Source organism: Chiroxiphia lanceolata, chromosome 1 (assembly GCF_009829145.1).
Source record: "Chiroxiphia lanceolata isolate bChiLan1 chromosome 1, bChiLan1.pri, whole genome shotgun sequence".
In the NCBI taxonomy this organism is placed as follows: Eukaryota; Metazoa; Chordata; class Aves; order Passeriformes; family Pipridae; genus Chiroxiphia; species Chiroxiphia lanceolata.
The window spans coordinates 135153487-135178547 of NC_045637.1; the positions used below are offsets into that span (position 1 = coordinate 135153487).

The 25061-nt window shown below is 41.0% G+C and overlaps 1 protein-coding gene across 5 annotated transcripts in view; it reads right to left on the minus strand.

Annotated features, from left to right (window-relative positions):
• The window catches only part of ST8SIA6 (ST8 alpha-N-acetyl-neuraminide alpha-2,8-sialyltransferase 6), a 38742-nt gene extending 24639 nt beyond the window's left edge, over positions 1–14103 (minus strand). For 2 of the 5 annotated variants that reach the window (XM_032682570.1, XM_032682580.1), the window contains exons 1-3: positions 13980–14103; positions 13624–13743; positions 4313–4411 (exon numbers count right to left, since the gene is read on the minus strand). In XM_032682570.1, the coding sequence (XP_032538461.1) occupies positions 4313–4411; positions 13624–13743; positions 13980–14074 (314 nt within the window). In that variant the 5' untranslated portion in view covers positions 14075–14103. The remainder of the gene's footprint in view (positions 1–4312; positions 4412–13623; positions 13744–13979) is intronic. The other 3 variants (XM_032682588.1, XM_032682596.1, XM_032682605.1) reach the window with 3 other exon arrangements.
• Between the last annotated feature and the right edge of the window lie 10958 nt (positions 14104–25061).

The window sequence follows — 25061 nt, forward strand, 5'->3', positions numbered from 1 at the left end:
ACTAATTCACCCATTTGTGCTTGGCTCACAATACGGTTTGTAAAAAACAATAACTGACTTACAAGGAGGACTGGGGGAATGGGAAGAAGAGATGGTATGGATGCCATGACTAAGAATTCTGTGGTACTCAAGTCTCCATAAAATATCTACCATGTATTATTTTAGCAAAAATAGCTTAGTGTTGACCCAAACCCAAATGATTACTATTTTATTTGCTGGAACTTACAAGTGTGTATTGTGAATAGTTTTACAAGAACTGGGATGGCAAGAAACCCTGCTTGTTTTTAAATGGAGCATGAGAATTGATACAAAGGAGGACTGTGGTAGCTTGCAGCAGCACAGGTCAATGATCTGAAAGCTTCCCTCCCTCTCTTATGTTCAACATTTGAAAAAAACAGATCTCTGTTTTGTTTCATTCATAAAAGTATTGCAACTGCTAAAGGTAACTGCTAAAGGTAACTACCCCTGAGCAAAATCATGTCCAATTTGGAAAAAATAAATGATACTGTTAAGAGTACAATATAATAAATGATATGAATATAATAAAATAAATTATACTGCATTAGAACTGGTCTCTGGATCAAGTTTGCATCTGTGACAACATGTGTGATTTTCATCCTCCACACTTAGAAAACTCTTATAGGAACTAGATGATTATGACTAAACTGATTTTACTGAGCCCTTGCACAACTCAGGAGGAATTACTGGGCAGAAGCAGGAGAAGAGCAAACTAGTTTCATTGCAGCTGTAGCTGATCTGATCTGGTGCAGTACATTCTTCCTCTTTCCAATCCAACTCCAAATCAGTTCTCTCCCTTATGTCACAGCTGGTACTTACTTGACTCCACCTCTGTTTCCCTTTGGCCAGTTTTTGCACTTGCCAAATGCTTCAATAGGCCACTTTAACTTACTGCCACAGCAAAAACAACCAACCAACTCACCCAACAACCAAAAAAAAAAAAAAATAGAAGGAAAAAATATGCATATACATTTTCTTCTTAGTCATTGTGTTAAATGAGATCAAGAGAGGTTCCATCAAACACCACAGCCAGTATAAGCAACAAGTAATGGGAGTGGAAAAACTGGGAACAAGACCCTCCTATTTTGGCAGCTGCCTGCTGGTATGTTGCATTATCAGCCTTAGAACTGCAGCCAGAGAAAATGGAACTACTTTCCTGCTGAAGCTGCTACCTAAATTGACTCACCATGAGGTCAGAGAAGTGTCAGTACCAGCACAAGCCAGGGCAGGGAGTGCATGTGGAGGGAGGATGAGATAAAAGCACAGGACCAAAATAGCCTATTCTGACGTTGAATCACTCATCTAGTTTTATTCCTTAAGGATAAACAACAAATAACTCTTAGGTCCTGGGACTTATGAAAAAATTCCAAAAATTAATACGATAACAGAGCATGAAGAGTTACTTAGGCTATCATCATCCAGGAGAAAAAAAATACAGAAAAAACAAAGTCTAGCCTACAGACATTGATAAGATGAAGATCAGAGTCAGAAATTAAAAGAAAAATTACCATCAGCTCAGAAAGAAATTGCACGGACTGACAAGTTATTAGCAAGTTGCAGGGAAACATTTGGTAAGGAGAAAAATGAAAACGTCATCCATAATGCTGTTTCTGAGGGCTCATGGGAAACACAGGCACTCACTGTCAGAAACTAAGGACCTTCTTACACATATAACAGAAGATGCACACAGGGTAAGAACATCAATTACAAAGGTAAGAACACTGCAGCTTTTCCACTCCCATCTGCTGGATGGAATGACTCCTGCTCAGAGGTTAACCAGTTCACCCAGAAAAGCACCACTTCCAGGTCTTTACAAGTCAGAATACTGCTCTCCCTGTGCATCCAGTTTAGCTCTTCTTGTGACTTACAAAGGCACTCCAGACTGTCAGAACTCATCTTTGCCAGCTGGCACAGTGCTACAGGGAGCAGAGACATCCCAGCACGCTGTCCTGGGGGACAGAAGCTCCCAACTGTGGCAGCTCTGCAAGGCATCTGCTCACATCAATATGAGGCTTCCATGAAATGAACTCTATTTGAATACAGACAATATTTCTATAGATAATTTTTTTAAGACCCAAATTGAAGCTCTGAGATTTGCTGCAGCTGGGTTTACAGCCCAGAAAGCTTTGTTTTCTTCTCAGAAAGCTGATTTTAACACTTCCTGCTTTAAAGGAGCCTTGGGGACTCACTCCTCCAATGGAATCAGACCAGAAGGTCATCAGGGAATCATTTCATGGCTCTGCTGTAACCCAGACAGTCATTTTCTCCACTGATCCGTTTTAAAGAGCTGGGACAATACATATATTTCCACTGGCACCCAGGAGCCTACAGCACATATTCACTGATGCTAAAAGGGTTTTATTATTAAAATAAAAAGGCTTAGGTAAATTGAACTATAAAAATACTTGGACAAGACAATTATTACAGTGCTGAGAATAGTGAATGAAACATGTTTTGTCCTGTTTTTGTTTGCCACCTGCACCACAACCATTATAATAATTTCCTGTCATAGAAAACTCATACTGTATGAGCCTTACTGACAAATAACATCTGGAAGCCACTTTTTTTTGTTGCCTGCAGTATTTGTCAGGTACACAGTGACCTTCTACATTAAATGCAGTGGCTAAGGTGGAATTATTATGCATAGTTTAAAAATGACAAAATATGACAAAATATAAGTATCTTCTGATTTTTGGCAGATATCTGTAGGACAACAGCAGGGATAAAAGTGTTGGGATAGTATGGAGACAACAGGTAAAATGTCAGAAGAGAGAGACAGATGCAGCCCCACTGGTTACTTGCTAAAACTAAACATCTACTTGTTAAAAAACTATTTGAATTAGAAAGAAGACTGAGCAGCAGGAGTGAAAAAAAGATATATTTCTACTTAGCAGCTTATCTTCAAGAAAAAAAACAAATAAGAAATACAATGGTAGGATATGCAAGAGAATGGGAGGATCCATTTTGCTTTTGGACACTTTACTACTACCAAAAAAAACTATCAGTTTTAAAAACCCTCAGGACAGTGTGCACAGCGCTTGCTCTAGAATAAAAATGGAAAATTGCCAGCCAAACTCATTATTTCAGGCTTTTTATCACCACGAGCGCATACCTGCTATAATAACTCCCCACTTACATAGCATTTTTTACTATCAAATCATTTGACAACCTTTAAACTAGTAATTTTTTCCCTTTCTGCCAACTTAAGAGGCAAGAGTGTCCAGAACATCCCTGAAAGTCTAGAACTGCAATATAAGGCATTTATATACCATGTCTGTGGGTCACACCTTGAAAAAGCAACAAAGATCCCTACAGCTCCTCTCAGTGAAGGGCAATAGCTACAATATTTGTGGCAAAAAGCAATCCCTTGCTCCTTCTCTCCTTTCTCTCCCTATCTGCCCAGTTCCTCTTTTGCCTCATTAAATGGTGCAGTCCCTTTATCATGAGCCACAGAATAAACATCTTGCACTTTCTAAAGTTTCTCCTATAATCTCAGCTCTCGATATGAAAAGCTCTTTGCAATGTGTGGGGTAAACAGCAGTGATATATTGCTAAGTGGATTTTGAAGGCAATACACTGACTGGTTGTCCTTATCTTGGTGTCAAATACTCAAGTTTTCAGCATTCTTTGACCTCTGTTTGCCAGTCTATGTTTCAGTTCTCACTAGCAGTGCACCAGTAACATAGTGGTATTCCACCTTTCAAGACAGTAAAAACATTAATGAGTGTTGCTGATGAGGTGAAATATTCATGGGAGAAGACATTATAGAGAAAGCAGGGGGCAAAAAGGAGAAATAAATAGAGAAATAGTAATAGTAAAGAGAGAATGCTGGAAGTATGGTGACAGAAATAGGTGAAAGATCTTTAAATGCAATGAGAAAGTGAAAACAGAAAAATTTTTTGAGTTTCAACTTGCTGTTCTGTCTTTTTCTGACATGGAAAAGCCCCCAACTTTGATATCAGCCCTGCTCAAATTCTTGTCACTCTCTAAAGCGTCACTTTCTAAAGTGATCTCATAGATTCTACTCAATCTTTTTGGGAATAATTTGGAATATAATGTTGCTAACTGACAAGGAGAAATTTTGTTGACTTATGTTGTTAAAATAAAAAAAAATAAAATCCAGTCTTGAATAAATTTTATCCACATATAAGAAAAAATGAGGAAAATATTGGTTGAACAATTTCAGTTTCCTGTTGTATAGCTCCAGATTAATATATCAGTAGTTACGTAAAAAAGACAATCTCTTATCCTTCAATTTAAAACAAACAAAGCAGAAAGCACAGAAAACACCTACCTTTTCTTCTTGATAGATGATGACAAAATGTTGTCCTGAATTGCCTTACATTTTGAAGCCTGTTCAAACTGGTAAATTCCATTTTTATTAGCAGTTGTTCTGTTAAAAACGGGAGAGGAGTAGGAGATAAAGCAACAAACGTTAAAAGAGAGAACATATTCTAACAATGCTGTCACATTTACTTTGCTATGACAATAAGATTAATAACTGTTGATTTAGCTGAAAACATTACCAAACAAATCTTATTGACTGCTTTTGTGAAGCTCTTGTTATAAAAGGGGAGTTTGCTGCTAGGAACTACAAAATATTCAATTCTTTGAAAGAACCCTATTTCATAGTCGGAATTATATTTTGTGCTTTACACTGTAATCAGCAAATGTAATTTAAAAAAAATAAATTAAATGGAAGCATCTTGTACATCATGTTTTGAAGATATTTGAACTATTCACTAGTAAAATATTAAGCAGATGTGATTTCCTAAAGTTGTTGACGAAATTCAATGTTCAGAGCCAATATAATATGTACAGAAAACACCACAGGTGAAGTGGATCTTTGTACTTGGACCTTAACTTATTGACTTGAGTGTAATACTTCCTGCCTTGTTTATTCTTTATTTACATAGAGAGGGTAAATATTTGTAAAAGGAACTAAGGCAAGTGCCAGATACTGATCTTTAATTCCTGTCTTATTTTCACCAAACTCCTGTGTGGTCCTCATGCTCTGGCAGCCCTGGTAAAAGACTGAGATGTAAATTACTAAATGACTGAGATACCAAGGTCTTATTGCATTCACCTCAGTTCACCTCCTATCTATGTTCCATCTCATATAATCACCCTCTTCTGCCATCAGTCTTCTGCTGTGTGGATTGCCATTTATCATGAAGATTTTTCCTCCAGTATTTTTATTCTCTTTGCCCCTCACCATCTTCCTCCCTGCCACCTCCCTGTCCTTTTTGGTTCTTTCCACCGATTCACTATTTACAGAGCACTTGGACATTGCAACCTGTTTGTCCAAACTAGAAGCAGAAATGCAGAAGGCAGAGATGCTGTGTCATTCACTCCTGGGTGTGAGCTGCAGCAGAGAACAGAACTCATGCTGTTCTTAGAAACAGAGAACTGAGACATCTCGGTACAGAGGCACTCATATACAAAGAGAAAGGGTCTTCCTACTTTGTACTCAATGCACTCTGCTTCTGAACCATCACTGCTTTTAGTGAAACGGACCAAAACTCCATTGCCTTCATCTTTTAAAACATGGAGATCACTTAGCAACAAGATTTCTGACAAGCTGACTTTGAAGACCTTACTTGGGAAAGATACCATTTCAAGCCACAGAGTGGCCGAGGTTGGAAGGCACCTCTGGAGGTCACCTGGTCCAATCTTCCTGCTTAGGCAGGGTCACCTAGAGACAGTGGCCCAGGACTGTGTCCAGATGGCTTCTGGATATCTCCAAGCATGAGGACTCCACAACCTCCCTGGGCAGCTCGTACCAGTGCTCAGTGACTCTCACAGTGAAAAAGTGTTTCCTGATGTTCAGAGGGAACCTCCTGTGTTTCAGTTGGTGCCCACTGTCTCTTTTCTGTCACTGAGCACCTCTAAGAAGAAATTGGATCCATCCTCTTTGCACTCTCCCTTCAGGTATCAATACGGTCCCCTCTGAGCCTTCTCTTTTTCAACACTTCAAATGAGAAGAATGACTGAAGAAGAGAGAGAAGAACATATGCTTGTTTATTTTGCTACTGAACTGACTGTCATGTTCATAGCTGATGGGAGGAAAAGGAATGAACCATCTTCCTCCTCTTTCCACTGCACACGAATGTTCTAGTGAATCAGTCACTTCACAGGAGAGAAGAGAAATTAGCTCTCTTCCTCTCTTTCCACCATCAACAACTTTTTCCCAGTATACACTTAGTGCGCCTAAGGAAGTATCCAGTGTGCACATCCCTTTTTGAGGGCAATGGTAAAACAATGTAACATACATCTCTGTCCTTTCAGTCCTGCCGTGACTTTATAGTAACAGCTCACATTGCCTACTGAGAGCTCCTTGGCTGCCTTTGCATGCAGCTCCTTATTTAATTCTTTCTCAAGGAGTGACATACAAATGGCAGAAGGCTCTCAGAGCACACAGTTCAGAGCTAACAACTCAGCAGATCTCACACAGCAAGTGCCAGCAAATATTCTGCCTATGCCATTTATGCACACAGATTTATTGCAGCTTGGTCTGAATGATTCTGGTAGGCCCTGAAGAACATGGTAGGCCCTTTCCAGTTACCAAACAAATTTAGTTAGCACTAAATCATGTTTCCTCTCTCTTGCTTCTTTAACTCAGTAACCTCAAATGATTATTCTGCAGTTGCAGCTCAAAGTAAGAGAAATGGCTACAGGCAAAGTTTAGCTGCCTAAACAGCATCTTAAAAAACAAAAAAAGGTCTTTCATTATAACTAAAACCTAAGATGTTGGATGCCGATTTGAGAAGTGGCCCCAGTCCTCCTGAGGGGGTCAGAGGAGAACCTCTTTAACACATGAAGCTTGCTGGGATGACCAAGTCAGAGCAGGCCATTAGATCTGATCAGCTCATTGAGAGGTGCGTTTGCAGGCATCGGTGGAGAACCAACATTCTTTCAGAAGTGGGTTTCAACTCGGTGCAGAAAATCATTACCATGCCCTTACAGCTTCCTAATAACTTATGTCCTGAGGTCTGTGGAGCTACGAATAAATATTCTCTCCAATACAAGCTTTGCTCAACAGACTTTTAGTCCTTTCAAATACGTAACAACACAAGCAAGTTGCCTCGTTTTTTTATAAGTACTTGCTTTTTTATGCACACATTTTCAAGAATTGAAAAATTCTAAAAGGAAGAATTCAGAGAAAAAAAATAAGCAAAATAAATCCCTGATGTTTTGTCATTAAATCCTCACTATCACTTTTACAGCTATCAAGGGGAGAAAAAAGGAACAAGGAGTCTTTCCTTCCCTTTCCATGACACATGTAAAGATTGGTTAAAATGACACAGCTGTAGGGAAAACTAGACAGGCATTTTAATCAAAATTGTTTATTCATATAATGCAGACACATGGTAGATCACCGAAATGCTTCTTCTGTGGCTATTTCCACACAAAATTTACTCAATGCTTTTCATATGGTGAAAAAGGTATGAAAATAAGACATTTTATGTGCAAGACAATGCAAAACAATGACTCATTCTATTAAAAGTTAAATCTATAAATTTCTGTTTCCCTGTCAGAGTGGCCTCTGCTTCATGAGTGAAATCTTTTTGCATTCAGATAAAAAGGGGTGTGCAAGGGGCAGTCCAGACTTCCACTGCATTATTTATGGCAGAGTTGTGCAGACATCAGACTCAGATTAAATTTCTGATCACTTAGGACAATTATGCTAGGCAACATTTATCACTAAACGAATTCACCTGACCTAGTGGATGACAGTCTTTGTTCAATACTTAGAACTGCGTTAAAACTTCTGCAATGAAATCAGATAATATGCCTAACAGTGCACATAACAGCCTACACTCAACTAATTTTGCAAACTATTAAGCTAAATGAGAACTTGAAGTAGAAACCATGTTATATTCTGTTGGGTAGAACTCATAAAACTGATGATACAGAGAAATTTCAGCTGCATTTCCCTTAGGGTTTAGATGTTCTCAAAGCCAACCTCATTGGCCAAAATCTGAAAAACACAGGTTTTTTTTTAATCATATACAAACAGCTTGAGGACCACATACTTCCTATGGTAATTCTAGGAACTCAGAAAGTACACCATCTGTACTTTAATAAATCCACAGTAGATTAAGACCATGTGCCATATTTATCAGCATGTTTTTATTCTATATCTTATTCTCAGGAAAACAGCAGATCTTTAAACTGTAAAATTCTTTTAAGAGAAAGATAACATCCACCTTTAGAATAAGAAATAGAGAAACTATATGGAAAGTCCATGGTCCCTTTTGCTGCTCCTATAGCACTCAGTCCTGAGACAATGGGGAGCCTTAGTGCAGGGAATTACCAGAGAGGTACATCAGTTAACATGGAATTCTGGGGAAGCAGGGAGGGAAAGAAAAGGGAAACTCTTTAAAAACAAAACCGAAGTCAACCCCAAACAGTTATCAGAGTAGGAAAAGGGATGGGCATAAGATAGACAAATGGTAGGGAAATTAAAAAAAAAAAAAAAGGCAGATGGAAAAAGGAAATACAGTGCTGTATATTGTACCATAACATAAAGATAAGCCCAAGACTGAAAGATCAATCCTCTAGAATTCCCACAAAATCAGCTGGAAACAACTGAAAGAATGTGGGATGAGATTTTCAAAGAGCTCATAACTGGACTGTCTGGCAGCAGTGAAAGCAACAAGAATTTCACCTCCCTAATAAGTCCACACTGAAAGTAAGGGATAATCCCACTCATTGGCTTTATACACTCCACTCCCAGCAGATCTACTTGTTGCTCTTTCTTTTTTATAGCTTCCTGCTCTTGTGCGTTTGAAGCAGTACAGGAACTCAACATGTTCCCGATGAGCATCTCCAGCTAAAAAGGATAACTTCTGTATGCAAAACTGCATATTCATATTTTTCTGCCAAAGGGGCACTGAATAACACTATCCAGAATGTGAATACCTTCTGTCTTAATTTCTCTCTTGAAGAGACTAATTTATATTTGAATCACATCATCTATTAGTTGAATGCTATTAAAAAAATGTAATCCATACTTCCTTAGGAAGGGTGCTTTTAAGTGTTCTGTCTTTGATGCTCTTTCAGATTAATCAGATGAAAAGAATATAGTGATGTTTTTAAAATTCACAACACCTTGATTAATAAGGCAATACACAATTTAAATTCCTGGTGAAATGGACTATAAAAACGGTTTTATCAAACCATGGGAGTAAGAATTTGTCTTGAGACATTAGTCACAGTAACTGTGAAAGAGACTGATCCTACTATCCTTGTTTGAGTTCCCATGGAGGTTTTGCTTATCCAAGAAATGCTAACTCAACTCTTTAAGACAAGTTGCATTTTTAAATTATTTGAAAGACCCTCCAGTGCATTCACCAGAGTTATACATAACATCAGACACTTTTTATTTACAAAATCTGTAAACCGCATGGCAGGTAACATGACAAGCAACATTCAGAGCCTCGTGGTGGGTAAAGTGAAAAGAATAAGGTACTTACACTAAAATCATGTTACAATAGCACGTGATAGACAGAATGACAGAGCAGTTTCACTTGGACCAAGTAAACAGAAAGTCTGGGAAACCTTTCACCACTGTCAGAACATAAATATGTCCTGGCAGCAGCTTTCGACTGAACACCTATTCATTTAGACAGAACTAATACACGAGGCATGTGTTTAAAATGTGCTCCTAAAATATGTCTGTATGCATCACTTAGGAATGAAGGGACAAAACACTAAGACAGCAGTAAAATTAGTGGACACCACTGCTGACTAATCTAAACTGTAGCAAATTATTTGTGCAATACACTAGGCTACTGTTCATAATTGTGGTATTAGCCTGTCTCTTCTTTCCCTTCTGAGTGCCTGAATGCAATATTTTGACAGGAGACAGAATGTACAGGTCTCTGTAGCATAGTTAATTAAGTATAGCTGTTCATTTCCTAAGCCTTCATAAAGATCTGCTGCTAAGAGAGGAATTGGAGAAACCAACACTATGGAACACTGTATTAATACTAACTTGTTTACTCATAGCTTCTCAATCACTTCCTCCCACTGTTCAATTACCCCAATAGTCTCTACACTGTGCTTGCCTCGGACATGCAAAACCAGAGCAAGCTACAGAAATAGTAAGTGAATGCAACTGGCAACAGAAACAGAATAACAGAGGTGGTCAGTTCTTCAGGGTACTGCTGCCTTACTGTTACTTGTACGTAAAGGATATATAAATAACGCTTGAGAAAATTATTTTCACTTCCCCTGCAGGAGCTAGCATTATTTATCTGCTATATATTCTCAGCAGTACAAAAGGAGCTAGAATTTCTGTCTACGCTTAACATAGCACACCCTGAGCCTCATAACAAAGAAAAGACTACCTATCTCCTCTTATTATTGTCACCTTCCCCTGATAAGCACTAGCAGTACTGAGCTTTCTGATTTGCTATTAATGCTGTGACTACAGAAACAAATATGCTGGCACAAACACAGTTGAGAAGGGAAGGAGGGAGGAAGGGAAGACCAAGTGTCTAAAGGTGGGAAAAGTGTAAGACTACTTCTTTTGGTTGTACTGTTGGCTTAAAAAAGTTTAAGCTGTACTTGCAGTTACAGCTTAAAAATTGAGAGGGTGGGATTAAGCAGAGACATGAGAATTTGCCAGAAAACCATAGTATTGCAGTGTAAATGATACTGATTTCATTAATAAATCTGGGGACTATTAGACAAATCTTACTAACAATGGCCTTTTTTTCAGTACGAAAACTCTACTAACAGGCTGGGAAATAAATTCAAGACAAAAACTGGGCGTCACACTCTAGGGGCAGTCACATTGCTCAAGTTATTTAACACTTAACAAGACAAAGTGGCAAGGAGTGTCCTGTAAGAGGATCTTCAAGGTTATTTACTAAGACACAGATCTTCAGAGAACTTTAGGTGCCTGGTCACCGCCTAATTAAACACTGCTGTGCATAATAGCTGCCTAAATATCTATGACAGTCTGATCCAATTCCTTGCTTTTCATCCTTTCATCTCTCAGTTTTATCCTTTTAGAAGAATTACTCAAAGTAAAAGAACAGATTAGCTTTCAATACTGTGAGGCAACAGAATAATAGGGCCTTAGAGATTTTTCAGGAGATGTCTGGTTACAAATATGCCTCCAACAGCAAAGGAAATCATGATAAGATTAGCTGGAGACTGTCAAGATTGTGTAGATTACTTATAGTGAGAGATCAAAAAGGATAACAACCAGGTTTGATTTTTTTTCTTTTTTCTTTCCTGGAAACATCCATGCGCATCCTCTTACTCTTATGCAGAAAAGGACATTGCTGTCAATAACACAGCAGTGCCATTCAAATGATCAGGGTAATTTAAGAGAATCATACTTTGGGAAGTCTGCACCAATAGATTGTTCCCAGTTTTATGCATCAATATACTAACGTAGCCTCACGCAATTCAAAAGTTCACTAACCCTTGTACAATCTATTTCAACAAGGAACTCTTCTGTCCTTCTGATGTGCTCATGGATACTGCAGCAAAACCCCACTGAAAACTGGAATCTGATTTCTATTGACCAGACCATTCATCTCTATCACTGAGAGATTCATCTGAACCTCCTGAATGAGTCCAGATGCTCTCTGGATCAAACCTCCCCAGTATGGCCTTTAGCCAGGCCCAGTCCAGCTGCTACCTTGATCAAACCCCTCCAGCATGGCTTCCTGCCCAGTCTAGCTGCTCTCTGGATTAAGTAACAGTTCCTGGTCAGTCTAAGAGCTCTCTGTCCTTCCTCATATGCCAAGATGCACCACAAACTCTTGTCAGGCCAGCTTACTGAGCATAGTCACACAAGTAAGAAAGTATACCCACTCTTGGATTCAGCTTGCAAGCCATTCCTCCAAAGACACTACAGTTATAGGAGCTAGAGTAAAATGCAACATCTTTTGATGAGCTATTTCCTTGTCAAACTTTCACAGTAACTTAGTCATACAGTTTCAAGTTGATCAAAAATAGATCCAAATTGGTGCTAAAATCCTCCAAGTAGAATAAGGAAAAACATGTATTTAAAAATCTCAAGCTCACTCGCCTTATTACAGAGGTTAAAAACATGCCATGGATTTTCAGCTCTCTTTGGAATGTGTTGCTTCCACTTTCTTTGCTCCATTTGTGAGTGTACTAACAGCAGATGGGAAGTAGCTAGACTGTTCTCTGAAGTGCTCCCTGCCAGCATTTCTAGTCAATTTGACTCCATGGTTTAGCTCACAGAGCTGAGTGGAAGGAGATGTAGCTCAGAAACTAGCAGGAAAGAGTGTGAGAAGATGGGCCAGGGGAAAACCACAGACATAACCCAAAACGAGCGGAGAGAAGAATGGGGTGACAGTTAAAAAAAGAAAGAAGAACTGAGTACACACTGAAAACCCATTATGAAAAGTGGAAAAGAAGAGAAAAAAGGAAGAGGAAAAATGAGCACAAGAAAGAGAAGCAGGCTAGAAGCACATAACAGCAGACAAAATTTTCCAAATACTTCTGTTCCTTTTGTTTCACTCTAATTTTGAAAGATGCTTTCACTTACAGCTTGTGAAAGCTCTGCATTTTGAGGCAGGGAGCAAAAGGGTCTCTCACTGGAAATGTGTAAGAAATGTACTGTTAGGGTACATTGCAATGGTTACTAATATCACTTGCATTCACTTAGAGAAACCAAAGGCCATTTCAGACTCAAATTTGGGTAAACTGGGTGAGATGATGGCCTCAATAAGGTTAACTGCACTGTCGCCATTGACTTCAGTACAACCAGGACATCACAGTTACCATGAAAGATGCAATTCTTAAGTTCTTTCTAACTTTTATCGGGTGTTTTTGACCATAATATGTATTAACATATAGTAGTTATTCGAATGCAGTGTTAAAAACGCCATATAACATAAAAGAGAATAGCAAAAAATGTTTGCCAACTACTTCTTACATCGTATTATTTCATGTGTGGATTACACCACCCTCTTCTGCACTATTAGTTTTCTTACAGTGTGTGAAGACTCAAGAGCATGAAAACAACAGTCGCTTGCATGTAAGGCATGACTTGTTTCACAGCTAATTTTACCAGCTATCATCCTATTAAACTTCACAGTATAAAATAACAGGCTGTAAAGCAAAGATCTACACTGATGTAAAGATCAAGACATAGGATCAAGCAAAAGAGCTCTCACGATGTAAGATGCCACACCAAACAAAAAAAGCTTCATATGTCTCAGCTTCACTCTATGGATTTTAAACGAGAAATCTGTATTTAAAACTAAATTCACGTTACAAAACCAGTAACAGTATTACCCAGTTCCAGCTCCACCTTCCTGGAAAGAAGAATACAAGATACCTGGAACATGTCATTCAGCAAGAACCTTTTGCATTGTACGTTAACAAAACTGCTCTATGCAACATTTTATTGAGCTCAAAACTAACGGCAGAGTGACAGCCGTCATTAAGAGAGCCCATGAGCAAGTAATTCATTACAGTTAAAAGTAAATCGTCATTTTCTCTAATAACCTCTAACGCTCTGTCTGATTAAGCTGCCAAAACAAAAGGAAGAATAAACTGCAGCGAAGGTGAATTTCTGCTTCTGCAGACCCGTCCTCATGGACCCACCTGCGGGAGGGCAGCTCGTACCTGTTCTCGGTCTGAGGAAGGGGCGTCAGGGGGGACCTGAGGGCTTGCACCACTTTCGGCGTGACAGCAGCTACTCCTGCCTCCTCCTCCTGCCAGCCCCTGGCAGGCGAGACGGGAAAACAAAGTTGTCAGAACCAGCGATGGAACATCACCCGGCGCGACCGGCGCCGCTGCCCTCCCCGCGACCCGCTCGCACGCCGCGAACCCCCGAGCCCAGCACCGCCCGCGCCGGGGCACCGCGCCGGGCTCCGCCGCGCCCCGCGGGGCTCATCCCGCTCCTCCCGTCCTCCCGGCCGGCTCCGGAGCGAGGGCGAGGCCCCCCTCGGCCGCCCTACCTGGCGCGGAGGGGCTGCTGGCCGCCGAGGCGCAGGAGACAGCCGCCCAGCAGCAGGCTGCCCAGCGCCGCGGCCAAGGCGATGACAGCCCGCATGGTGCGCTCGGCAGCGGCACCCACCGCAGCTACGGCCGTCCCATAGTATTTAAGGGAGGCTGCGGGGAGGGGGAGGCGGCCATAGCAGCCACAGGGTCTCTGCGCTCCGCCCCTCGCCCGCAGCCCTGCGCCGCCGCCATCGGCCCCCTCTGCGCCTCACACCGCGGCCGCCGCTCGGGGCCCTGCCCGCCCGGCACTGCCCTGGCTCAGGGAGCTACGCGGCGTGAGAGCAGGACCGGGGCGGCCTTTGGAGCGGCGATCGGGGCGGTTGTCGGTAGCGAAGGCTGAGGGGCGCTCGTCCAGCAGTGCGAGGGAGTTGAAGCTGCCCGAACTTTAGTAGGGGAAGGGGGCGCCGTGCGGGCGGTGGCGGGAGCAGCGTGCGGGGCTTACCTGGCAAGAGTAGCCAACCCTGCCCTGCGGCAGCAGCGGTGAAGTCGCTGCTACTTTAATAGCTCTTAATTAAAAATAGTCAACGTGTCGTGCATTGTATAAAAGTGACCCCACCTGGGGTACTCTAGGGTCCCCAAGGTAAGAAGGGGGTGGACCTGTTGGAGCGAGTCCAGGGGAGGCCACGAAGGTGACTAGAGCAGGGCTGGAGAACCTCTGCTATGGAGACAGACTGAGAGTGTTGGGGTTGTTCAGCCTGGAGAAGAGAAGGCTCTGGGGAGAGCTCATTGCAGCCTTCTGGTATCTGAAGGGGGCCTACAAGAAAGCTGGAGAGGGACTTTTTAACAAGGGCCTGTACTGACAGGACAAAGGGAAACAACTTTAAACAAAAAGGGTTTAGATTGGATATTAGGATGACATTCGTTGCTATGAGGGTACTGAAGTGCTGGAACAGGTTGCCCAGAGAAGCTGTGGATGCCCCATCCCTGGAAGTGTTCAAGGCCAGGTTGGATGGGGCTCTGAGCAACCTGGTCTAGAGGAAGGTGTTCCTGCCTGTGCAAGGGGCTTGGAACTAGATAATCTCTAAGGTCCCTTCCAACCGAAAACACTACCAGTCTATGATTTGTAGTGGTTTTGGTAAAGAAATGTTTCTGTGGTAAGCTTTTATCTCTCTACCTCGTGGTACAATCAATGTTGCTTTTATGAGCCAGCCTTTGGTATGAGAAACCTAGTAAGGTGACAAGGTGCCATTAACTAGGCCCCCTTTATTAAAAGAGTGGGTAGTAGAGATGCTATGACTTACAGCAGCCTTTCAGTCATGAGCCAGCTGACACCTTGTTTTTACAGATTCTTCCCTGTCCTTCCTGTTTTCTGTATCTGTGAGCATTCCCTTAAGCCTTGGAGCTGCTGCTCTTCTGTTCTCAAACAATGGCTGGAAAGCCTCAAAGCTTTTATTAATAATAAAGGAACATGGACTTGATATCGTGAGTGGTTAGATATGACAGAAGGAGCATGCCTACGATGCATCAGAGGAAGAACACAGCACCAGCTGTGATGGAGTATGCAGGGAAATACCTCCTGATTTTTTGGGGCATTCATTAGCACACTGGTGAGCAGTGCTGTGGGTGCTGGTAGAAGCCATTGGCTGGTGTCCCAGGGGTAGCAGGCATCTGTCTGGCTCAGTGCACAGTCCTCCTGAGAGCACAGCTCAGTTGTCTTCTTGGCTTTGAGGTACTTAGTTGTAACAGAAAAAGAAAGCTGGTGTAAAGACTTCTGAAGTCCTGAAAAAGTTTGTGATTGTTGTGAATCATAAATGTCTTGAACATGAAGATGTTTCATCACCATTTCCCAAGAGCTTGCTTCAGGCTTATCCTATAAAACCAGGTGGCATTGTATATGAACATGTAGGGGCCAACAGTCAAGCTTTTCAAGGTACCTATATGTTCACTGATCAGCAGATACTAGAAATTTCAATCCCACCATTACCTCTGTAAAACTTGAAGGCTTCTACTTATGTTAGTGGACAGCCCACCCACAGATAGTATCAACTATTTCATAATATCCATTAAGTACTCTATGTAAAACAATAAATCTTTCATTTTAGAAAGTCTAGTGGTATTCAGTTTCAGCTCTGAATGAAAGAAGACTAAGAATTACAGTCCAGAAAACAATTTGGTTTTTTTCTGTCACTGTTATTTCCCTCTGCAATACGGTTTTCCCATGAGTCCTGAAGTATCACTGTCAGTTAATCCATGGGTTATTTAGTGATGTCAGTGAGGACATCGTATTTCAAGTTAGAGGTCTGCTGCCAACACTAGTCTATAATACCAGTAAAGATTTTTTTTTCCAAGATCAGAAGGTTAATCTTTGTGTCATATAAAGTTCTTGCAAAGAAAATGGGAAGATTATAAATCACATCTGTTTAAATTAGACTTGGCACTTGGTGCTTGTTGTTTACCAACAAATTTACAAACATGTATTGATTGATTGTCACAGTATCTTTAAGTTTTACCAGCCTTAATTTCCTGGCAGAGCAGCTTAGTAGAGAGGTTAAGTGACCCTGCTAAAGGGAGAGATGAGAATTCATGGTAAATCAGGATTCAAATTTAGGAATGCTGGATTAAAAAGACCAAGTTTCTCTTACATGTTGTTGTCCTGTCAGAAGCCATGGGGTCAGGTAATGTAACGTTGAGGGTCAAAATGATCAAGGCACAGATGCCAAAGATGCCACACAGGAAAAGACAGACTATGTCCCATCTCATCCTCCTCCTCACAGCTGGAAGCTGCTGCATCTTAGCATCCCCCATCCTCTGATTTCCATTAGCTTCTGAAGTCAGTGGGAATTGATAATTGCTGGCTTGCACAGAAGGAAGGGATCACTAATCAGCCAGGTGGTATCATCATGACTTTGTTGCTGAATTCTTACAGCCCTGCTTAGCTGCTAATTTGGAAAAGCAAAATGCAGCTTTGGGTATCATCCATGAATTGCTGCCCCCCCCAGGTTGGCAGGATTGCATCTTGAAAGGAGTCTGGTGGAGGTGCCTGTAGGGCTGCCGGTCACATGGAGCTAGTTTAGCCTTCTTATTTCCAGCAGCTAAATCATATTAAGAAGCAATTAATGTTCATTAAATGCTTTCCTAGTGCTGCCTTCTCATCTAAGCAATGGCTGTCATAGAGATATTAGTTATTGCAAATAGGAGGAGAGATGACTGTTACAATTAGGAAGAGAAAGAAACTAAAGATATTCAGTGAAGCTGGAGTCCCACGTTGTGCCACAGTATGAGAGTCCCCAGAGCGAGGTGTTGGTGCGAGACGACTATTTTGGTATTTTTAGTGTAGTCACTAATGTGAGTGCTTTTAGCAAAAAAATTTCCAACAAACTCACGAAACTGAAACATATGTGTTTCAAACTGGGAGAAAGTCATTGGTTCATTGCGTTTCACAACTTCTTCATTTATTTCCACCCACAGTTTTGGGCAACATGGTTCCACATAATGATAAGCAGCAAGAACTGAGGTGCTATCTGCCAAACTCCAGGACATCAAATTGTCCTAATCATTTCACAAAAGAAAAATGGAAAAAAGCAGTGCATTTCTATACCCCATTAAAACAAAACCAAAAAAAAGTCAAGTCCAAACCCAATAACTACCTTGTGTAGCTGTTGCTGCTAGCTTTTTTTCTTGCCCTAATGTTTTTCACTATTTTTCGAGGGCAGGATTTTGTGTCCTATAACTTACAAATTAGCTTTATTAAAATAATAATTTAATAACTAAATTCAGCTAGCAAACAGTCTGTTAAGATCTACATGAAACTAGCTAAAGTATTAGGTATTTAAAAGTAGCTATTTGTACTCCGGTTTTGAGATGTTTGTCAAGTGTGCCAGTGATGACTCATCCAGTCAGGCACTGTTCACTCTCCAGAGAAGGTCAGGGTGAAAAAAATCAGAGCATGTGGAGAAATCTTCAAGTTTCTCAGAGTCTCATAAGATGTCATACTTACAGAATCACAGAATATTCTGTGATTGAAGGGACCCACAAGGATCATCGACTCCAACTCTTAAGTGAATGGCCCATACAGGGATCAAACCCATGACGTTAGTGTTAATAGCACCATGCTCTAACCAACGGTAGGACATGCCTCTTCTGCACAAAATTAACAAATTTTTCACTGTTGTAACTATGTTTTTTTATTTGTCAGAGTAGTGTATTGTGTGTGCTTCACCAGATTATTCAGTTTAACTGAGAAACCAGCTTCTCCTCTTTAGCAATAGTGATCCAGCCCCACAGCAGAAAAATGCTCATTGCCAAAAATGCATCTTGTAGCATAAGCAAAGTCTAGGCCAGTAACTACTGAAAATGAGTGCTCTACTGCCAGCTGCTGTGCAAGCCTTCACTCAACTGCAGGCAGTGCAGGCACTGATGTGCCTGTGACAGTAGTGCAGTCTGGGGTGTGTGCTTTCCAAAGGAAGATGATGGGGACAAGAAGATCTGAATTACAACTAGATACAAAGGAAGATTTTAATGCAGAAACCCCAAAACTTTCAAGTTGTTAACCTGAAGGGATATTATTTTTTTTTCACCATTCTCTTTTCTTCCTAAAGGCTCTTAGCCTTGAGACATCTTCACGTGACACCACGAGAAAGGCCATATGGGGTCAGACTAGAACACCGAGTTCTTCAGGCAGTGCCCCGTAGCAGCGTCCTAGGGAAGAACTGTGCAGTGATCCATCCCTAGGACTCTTTCTCATCTTCCGGCAATCAATGGCTCAGGGAATTTCTGAACCAGAGCTAGCTGTGTGTTTTGTTGCCTTTCATGGATTTTTCTTCCATAATTGTGTCTAATTGCTTTTTAAAACCATGTAAACTTTTGGCATCAACAGTCACTTGTGTCAGTGATTTCCATCCAAGCTGAAATCCTTCCATTACAATTAGCCCAGGAACAATTTGCTAAGACAAGTCTCTGTTGTTATTTAGAAACTCTGATCTCCTTTGCTAAAGGACATGATGTGTTAGTGTTCTTTTGCAAGGAATTTCACTACAGTTGCACAAAACAGCGCTGCTGTTAATACAAATTCACAGCATCCATTGCTAGAATTCAGAGGGAGTTATTACAGAGCATACTGTGAATGCAAATTAAAAATAATGCACAACATTCAACCAAATCCTAATGGACCAATGGCACAATGTCAAATACACCAGGAGCAAAGACTTTTAATACTATTATTAAAACCCCAAGCAAACAAACAAAGCAAGTAAATTAGCACTGACAAAAACTGTTGGAGCAATATTTACTCATCATAGATCAGCGTGCAGACTGACTGTACAGCTCCCAGAGGTTTTTCAAATGCCTGCATGGCTGAAGGGGGAATATGCCTCCAGGGATGTCACATAATGGAAGGGTTCTCATTGGACACTGTGGTCAATGGCTGAGGTAATTATGCCAAGCTAAACATTTTTTTCCATCAGTGAGTGTGGCACAGTGTGTCCAGCTGCTTATCTGTAGAAAAATCCAATTTGGGATCACATGTTCTTTGAAGTATATATATAAAATACACAGCGATAGAAATGAGAGGCCATAGTGGAGTTCAGAGTCATCCCTTATGATACATGTGATGGGCTGCAGTGGTCAGTCAGCAATGTCTATATTTATGGAAAATCAGAGCAACAATTTAAAAAAATAAATGCATGATGTAAGCAAATAGCAAGGACTACTCGGAAGAAGAAAAAAAAGGGATGGCTGTATGAAGGCCTAATCTTGGGAAGGGAAGATTGTTTATTGAGTTTGATCCAGGAGGGTGGTCTGGCAGTTCAGCTCCAAACTGTCTTTTTGGGATCACAATGCACTGAAAAAAGCTAGAGCCTTTTTGTTTTGTTTTTTTTTGCATTCTTACATTTCCTTTGCTGAAATTCCCTGAGTACAGTAAATGAAAAAATAAGGAAGAATCGTATGCTGATGTAAGGGAATAGACTACTTCATTGGTACCAAAGAAAACAACAGAAGTGATACTCAGCGCCATGATCTCATGGATTTGAGGGTTTTGGAGGAAGAAAGATTCGACCTCTGTCTTTAAACTGGGGAAAAGCCATTAACCTCATTAAATAGAGTTAAAAATATAACTGCCCAGATTGCAGCCTAAACATATTCTTACATAATACTGATTCTCACAGTCTCTTCTGCAGTAAACACTGTTGAATACTCTACAGAAACATAGTGGCTGCAAATTCCAGATTTTTCCTCTTTCATCATGAGGTACTTCTTAAGCTGTTTGCAGCACTGTGATGTTAATGCTGATAAGTCTTCAGTGCAAGGGAGGTGCCAAATGGGTGCAGATTAGGGACACAGGGATCCACAGTGGGGACAGACAGACAGGGCTTGTGAGTGTGGGATAGTTGAGAAAATGGGATCACCTGGAGGAGAAACAGTGCCCCAAAAGTCATGAGGCTGTGTAGGAAAGTAATCATGAGGGTGCTTGAGAGCCAGGGAGCCAGTTCAGCAAGGTCCTTTAGCTCAGATGCAGCTTTAAGCATATGAATAGTTCTGTTAAAGTGGAGCCAGTCTCATGCTTCTGGTGAGATACCTACCCAGTCCTCTGAAAGCACAGTGTGTGTCTGCAGTGTTTACACAGGGCAAGGGACATATCCATGCAGTGATGGAGAAAAGCAAGACAGTCATCGAACCTTCAGCACACTCTGGGAAGAGAAACGGTGTAGGAAAATAAGCCATACCAAAAAAAAAAACCTCTTAGCATCAAGGTGGCCTTCCTGTTTCAGGATCCTCAGTGAAAGCAAAGGGGAAAGAAACTACACAATTCTTTATTTTGGTTTGTCTAGTAACGTCTTGAGCCATTTATAAACTGGAACTGAAAGCCTTTACCTTCAAATAGAAATATATCCAGCGTTCTTTAAGAGCCAGCAAGATACACAGGCATTTGGGAAGGCTTCTTGTAAACTGCAGTTGTCTTTAATATCTTTTTTCTCCATTCTGAAATAATTTTCTGAGTGATACCAGTTGTAGGTCAGAGTCCAAAATGGGCAAATACATGATGAGATTCATGCCAACATATGAGAGAGCCACCTCAGCTGGTGCATGAGCATTGCTGTACAGCTGGGAAGGGGGCTGTTGGTGGGGGAGCTGGACTGGGGCTGTCCCTGGCAGCTGTGGAGCAGCACAGCCCCTCTCTGGCATAGGGAGCGAGTGAGAAACGCTGGAAGGCCTGTGCTGTGGCCAGGGAGTGCAGAAGGCAGCAAGTAGAGGCCAAGGGAGGGAGCTAGGACATTTTCCTTCTCGTGGCAGATCATCATCAATTGGGCTCAGTTCTCTGTTTCTCTGTCTCTCTCTCCTCTAAACATGTAGTGCTAGGTAGAAGTCCTCTTCAGTAAATATGCTGATATCCCATGCCTCAATGACAGGGCTTGCTGATCGTATTGCACTCCTGGCTCACTTTCATTAGGCTCTGCAAATATACTGCCATTCCCGCAAAATCTATGTGCTGGGTAAGCCAGAGTCTCTCTTGTGGTCCTCAGATAGTCACTTATCTATTTGTCTCCCTCTCAATTACTGTACTTCCAGAGAAAGCACATTTTGGTTTATTATATCCAGTGCTTTTGATGGTCTGGTAGGAGAGAATTAAGGTCTAGCTGAGGGGAAAACCAAATGTAGCCTAGGAAGAGTGAGTGACATCTGAACAGAAGGGATCAATAATAGCTATTATATTTAGCATTATTTTCAGAACAGGTATTCAGTACCTGGCTCCCAGGTGAGACTTTCTGCAGCACATGGTCATTTTCTTCTTACAGATTGACCAACCTTATTTTTAACCTTAAGAGCTGTAACACCCATACTACTTATTTGGACATACCCCACAGTTAACAAGTCCATCTAAGCAGACTAAGCTTATTAAGAATGTGGTTTGCATAATTTCTGAGTCTTCGTTATTGAACAGCCTTGGCCTCACCATTAGATCTGAAGAAATTTAAAAACGTGTCAGTGTTTGGGAGGAGGAACGAAAGGGAAGAGCAGGAGCAAGCAGAGGAGGATGGAGGCTCTAGGGTGGTGAGGAGGTGCATGAGGAGCACCAGGGCTCAGCATAGGGGACAGCATGCTCATGAGGAACGTGAACCCTAAGGGCAGAGGAGAGGGAAGAAGAAGCTGAGGGGAATGCTGATGCTTAAAGTACCATTATCATGTGCTGGGGAGATGTGCATTTTAAATACCAACATTTAAAATCCTTCGCCTTTAATGCCGTGTTTGCATATTGCATGAGTATGCATTTGACCGAATAGCTGAGTGTGTGTAAAAGTCAATTCTAAAGCAAGGAATCATCACTTGAAACCTGCAGCTGGAGAAAATTTATTCAGGCTTCCCAGATGTACTCAGGCTCAGCTTTGCTGTGCTTAAGAGCAAACTGAGAATTTAACAAGTAAGCAATATGTGATTTTTTTTTATAACTGTTGGGTATGATCATGAAAAACTGAATGAACCCTGCTGACAGCTGACCAGAGAGTAACAGAGAGAGCAGCAACGAGACACAGCAGTGCCTCCCTGAACTGCCCCAAACCACTCTGCCTGGATCTGTCTCAATAAGAGATGCTGCTTCAGCCTTTGCACCACTTCTTTCCTTCTTGTGTGGCTCAGTTTTCAGTAATGTGTATGGTGCAATAACTTTTGAGACAAAAAAATCCAACCAGTAATTTTTTCACCAGGAATGAGATTGAGACAACAAATTCAATCCACATTGGAGCACTGGTGAGTTGGAGTTAGCTCCTTTTCTCAACCATAGTGAATCAGATTTTCAGCACCAAATTGCATTTCTGTGGCATGTTAGCATGTAGCTAAGGATGAATAATGTGTTGTGGCAGGTATCTCAAAGATCTGTTGTATGAGATATTTGCATGTAGCCTCCTGAGCCCTGCAAGACAGGAACCAGTGCTGTCATGGGGCCTGTTTCCTGTCTGACCCAGTGATGCATGTCAAGATCTGAAGCAAGATGATCTCTGGAAATTAAAAGATGCCAAGTAATTCAAAATTGTGACATATTGATTTCTTTGTTCAGACACCATATAATTCGTAAAGCTGCAACACAGCACTGTAACTCAGTGTTTTGCACTTTAACGACTGGCCCAGTTATACTGTTTTACCATTTACTGACATTTTACATTTATTGAGCATGTATTTTATCTAGACTCATAAAGAGAGTACAGGATATTTTTAACAAACACAAAAATCTTTCAGGCTAAACACAATCAAGAATGTGAGTACCCTCCCAGTGTGTGATGAGAAGGTGCTGCCAGATATCCCACAGGAAACTGGTGAAGGAGGAGTGGGTAGGAAGATTTAGTGGAGCATGGAGAATTGTACTGGTAGGGCTCTGGTACAAAGCCATGCCCTGGATACCAGCTGTCTGAGGTGCTAAGGTGGATGTGACATGAGTGGCAGGGCTTTGAGCTGCCCACTTGTTTCCCCCACAGAAGGCATCATCCTAATCACATTCTGCAGCTGTTGGAGGAGACAGTGGGAAGGGAGCTGTGCTTTCTCCAGGCTCTGGGTGAAGAAGTACTGAAGGAGCTCTGCAGTGGGCACATGAGGATCAGATCACTTTGGGGTTTTTTTTCTGGTTATAGTAAACAGGCATTATTTTCTGTAGACTACAGCATCTGCACTCCAGGTTAAGGTAACATAAGGAAAAAAAGTGACAGAACTCTCTATTTGGCCCTTTTAATGAACTGATCTATTCTGTAACCATAAGGTTAAAATTGTAAAAAAATTGGAAGTTTGTGTTAGATTCCGAAGTCCATATTTAGTTACTTCTCTTTTATTTTGGCACAGAGAACATTTTAAGGAAATTAAGTTATTACATATAAACTTAGCTTCCCATTCACAATTTTTTTAAATAGCCTATATATACTGTGTTTTCCTAGACAGGATGTAAAATGACTAAATGTTGTACAAACAAGCTGGTTTTACCAGTTATAGATATAAAACCTTGTAAGGGCTTCCTTTTAAAAGGAAGCTGAAATGATACATTTTTCATGAAAACCATGGACCTCATTATATCTATGTATTTTAAAGATCTTTAAAAAAAAAGGCACAAAAGTCTACTTTTATGGGACACAAATGAGGCATCATGGCTGAGTTTAATAGAATCAGATATAGTCATATGAAATATATACATCCACATCTGAACCATTCACCTTTGCTCCATTTATACTTAGTGGAAAGATACTCACTTCTGGGGAGAAATTTATTTCACCTAGAAGTGAACATATTTAAGCTGAGATTTATTATCACGTGTACAAAAAAGATACCAGAGAGACTGATTGCACTACAGGTGAGGTAAAGCCTTCCTCTCTTACAATGACAAATATTTAGGGGAACTAAAAGCATTCCTGTCCTCATTTGAAAACACAGATTGTTTCATTTATTCAAACGTATTGTACTGTGAGATGGCAGCAAGCTTTTAAATGAGTATTTCTTACATAGCCTGGTACACAACTTCTGTCATATTTTGACATGGACTAAGCTTGACAAATCTACAGTTTAATTACACTTGCATATTTAATTATGTGGGAAAAATAATTTATAGACTTGTTACAGTGCATGTTCTCACGGCCATATTGAAGTGAGTCATCCTATCAGTGGACACCCTGCTATATTCACTCTGCCTACTTCAGTTTCTCCTGAATTTAGAGCCAAAATTTGTCCTTATCTTTCCTATCCTTTTCATGTAGAAAATATCTGCCACACTCTCTCCCACATCACCCTCTACCTTACTGCCGGGTGGAATTTTTCAAGCACTTACCACTGAAATCAAAGGCAGTTGAATTCTCCAGAGAGCAGAAATAGTTGGTATGAACTACTCAGAGAAATTCTGCATCCACCAAAGTAACTCATCCATCATCTGTGAAGGGCTCTGGACAGCACTGGCATGCAGAGCACCACCAGGCTTGTTGCTCACCGTGTTTATATTAAGAAGGTCACAACACGTGCTTGCTTTGGGGATTCAACTGCCAAAAGCCCATTCTTCTCAAAGTGATAAGAGACTTGGAAGGAATATTGGGTTAAATTTTTATTTACGTTCATGAGAAAAAAAAAAACCTAATAAA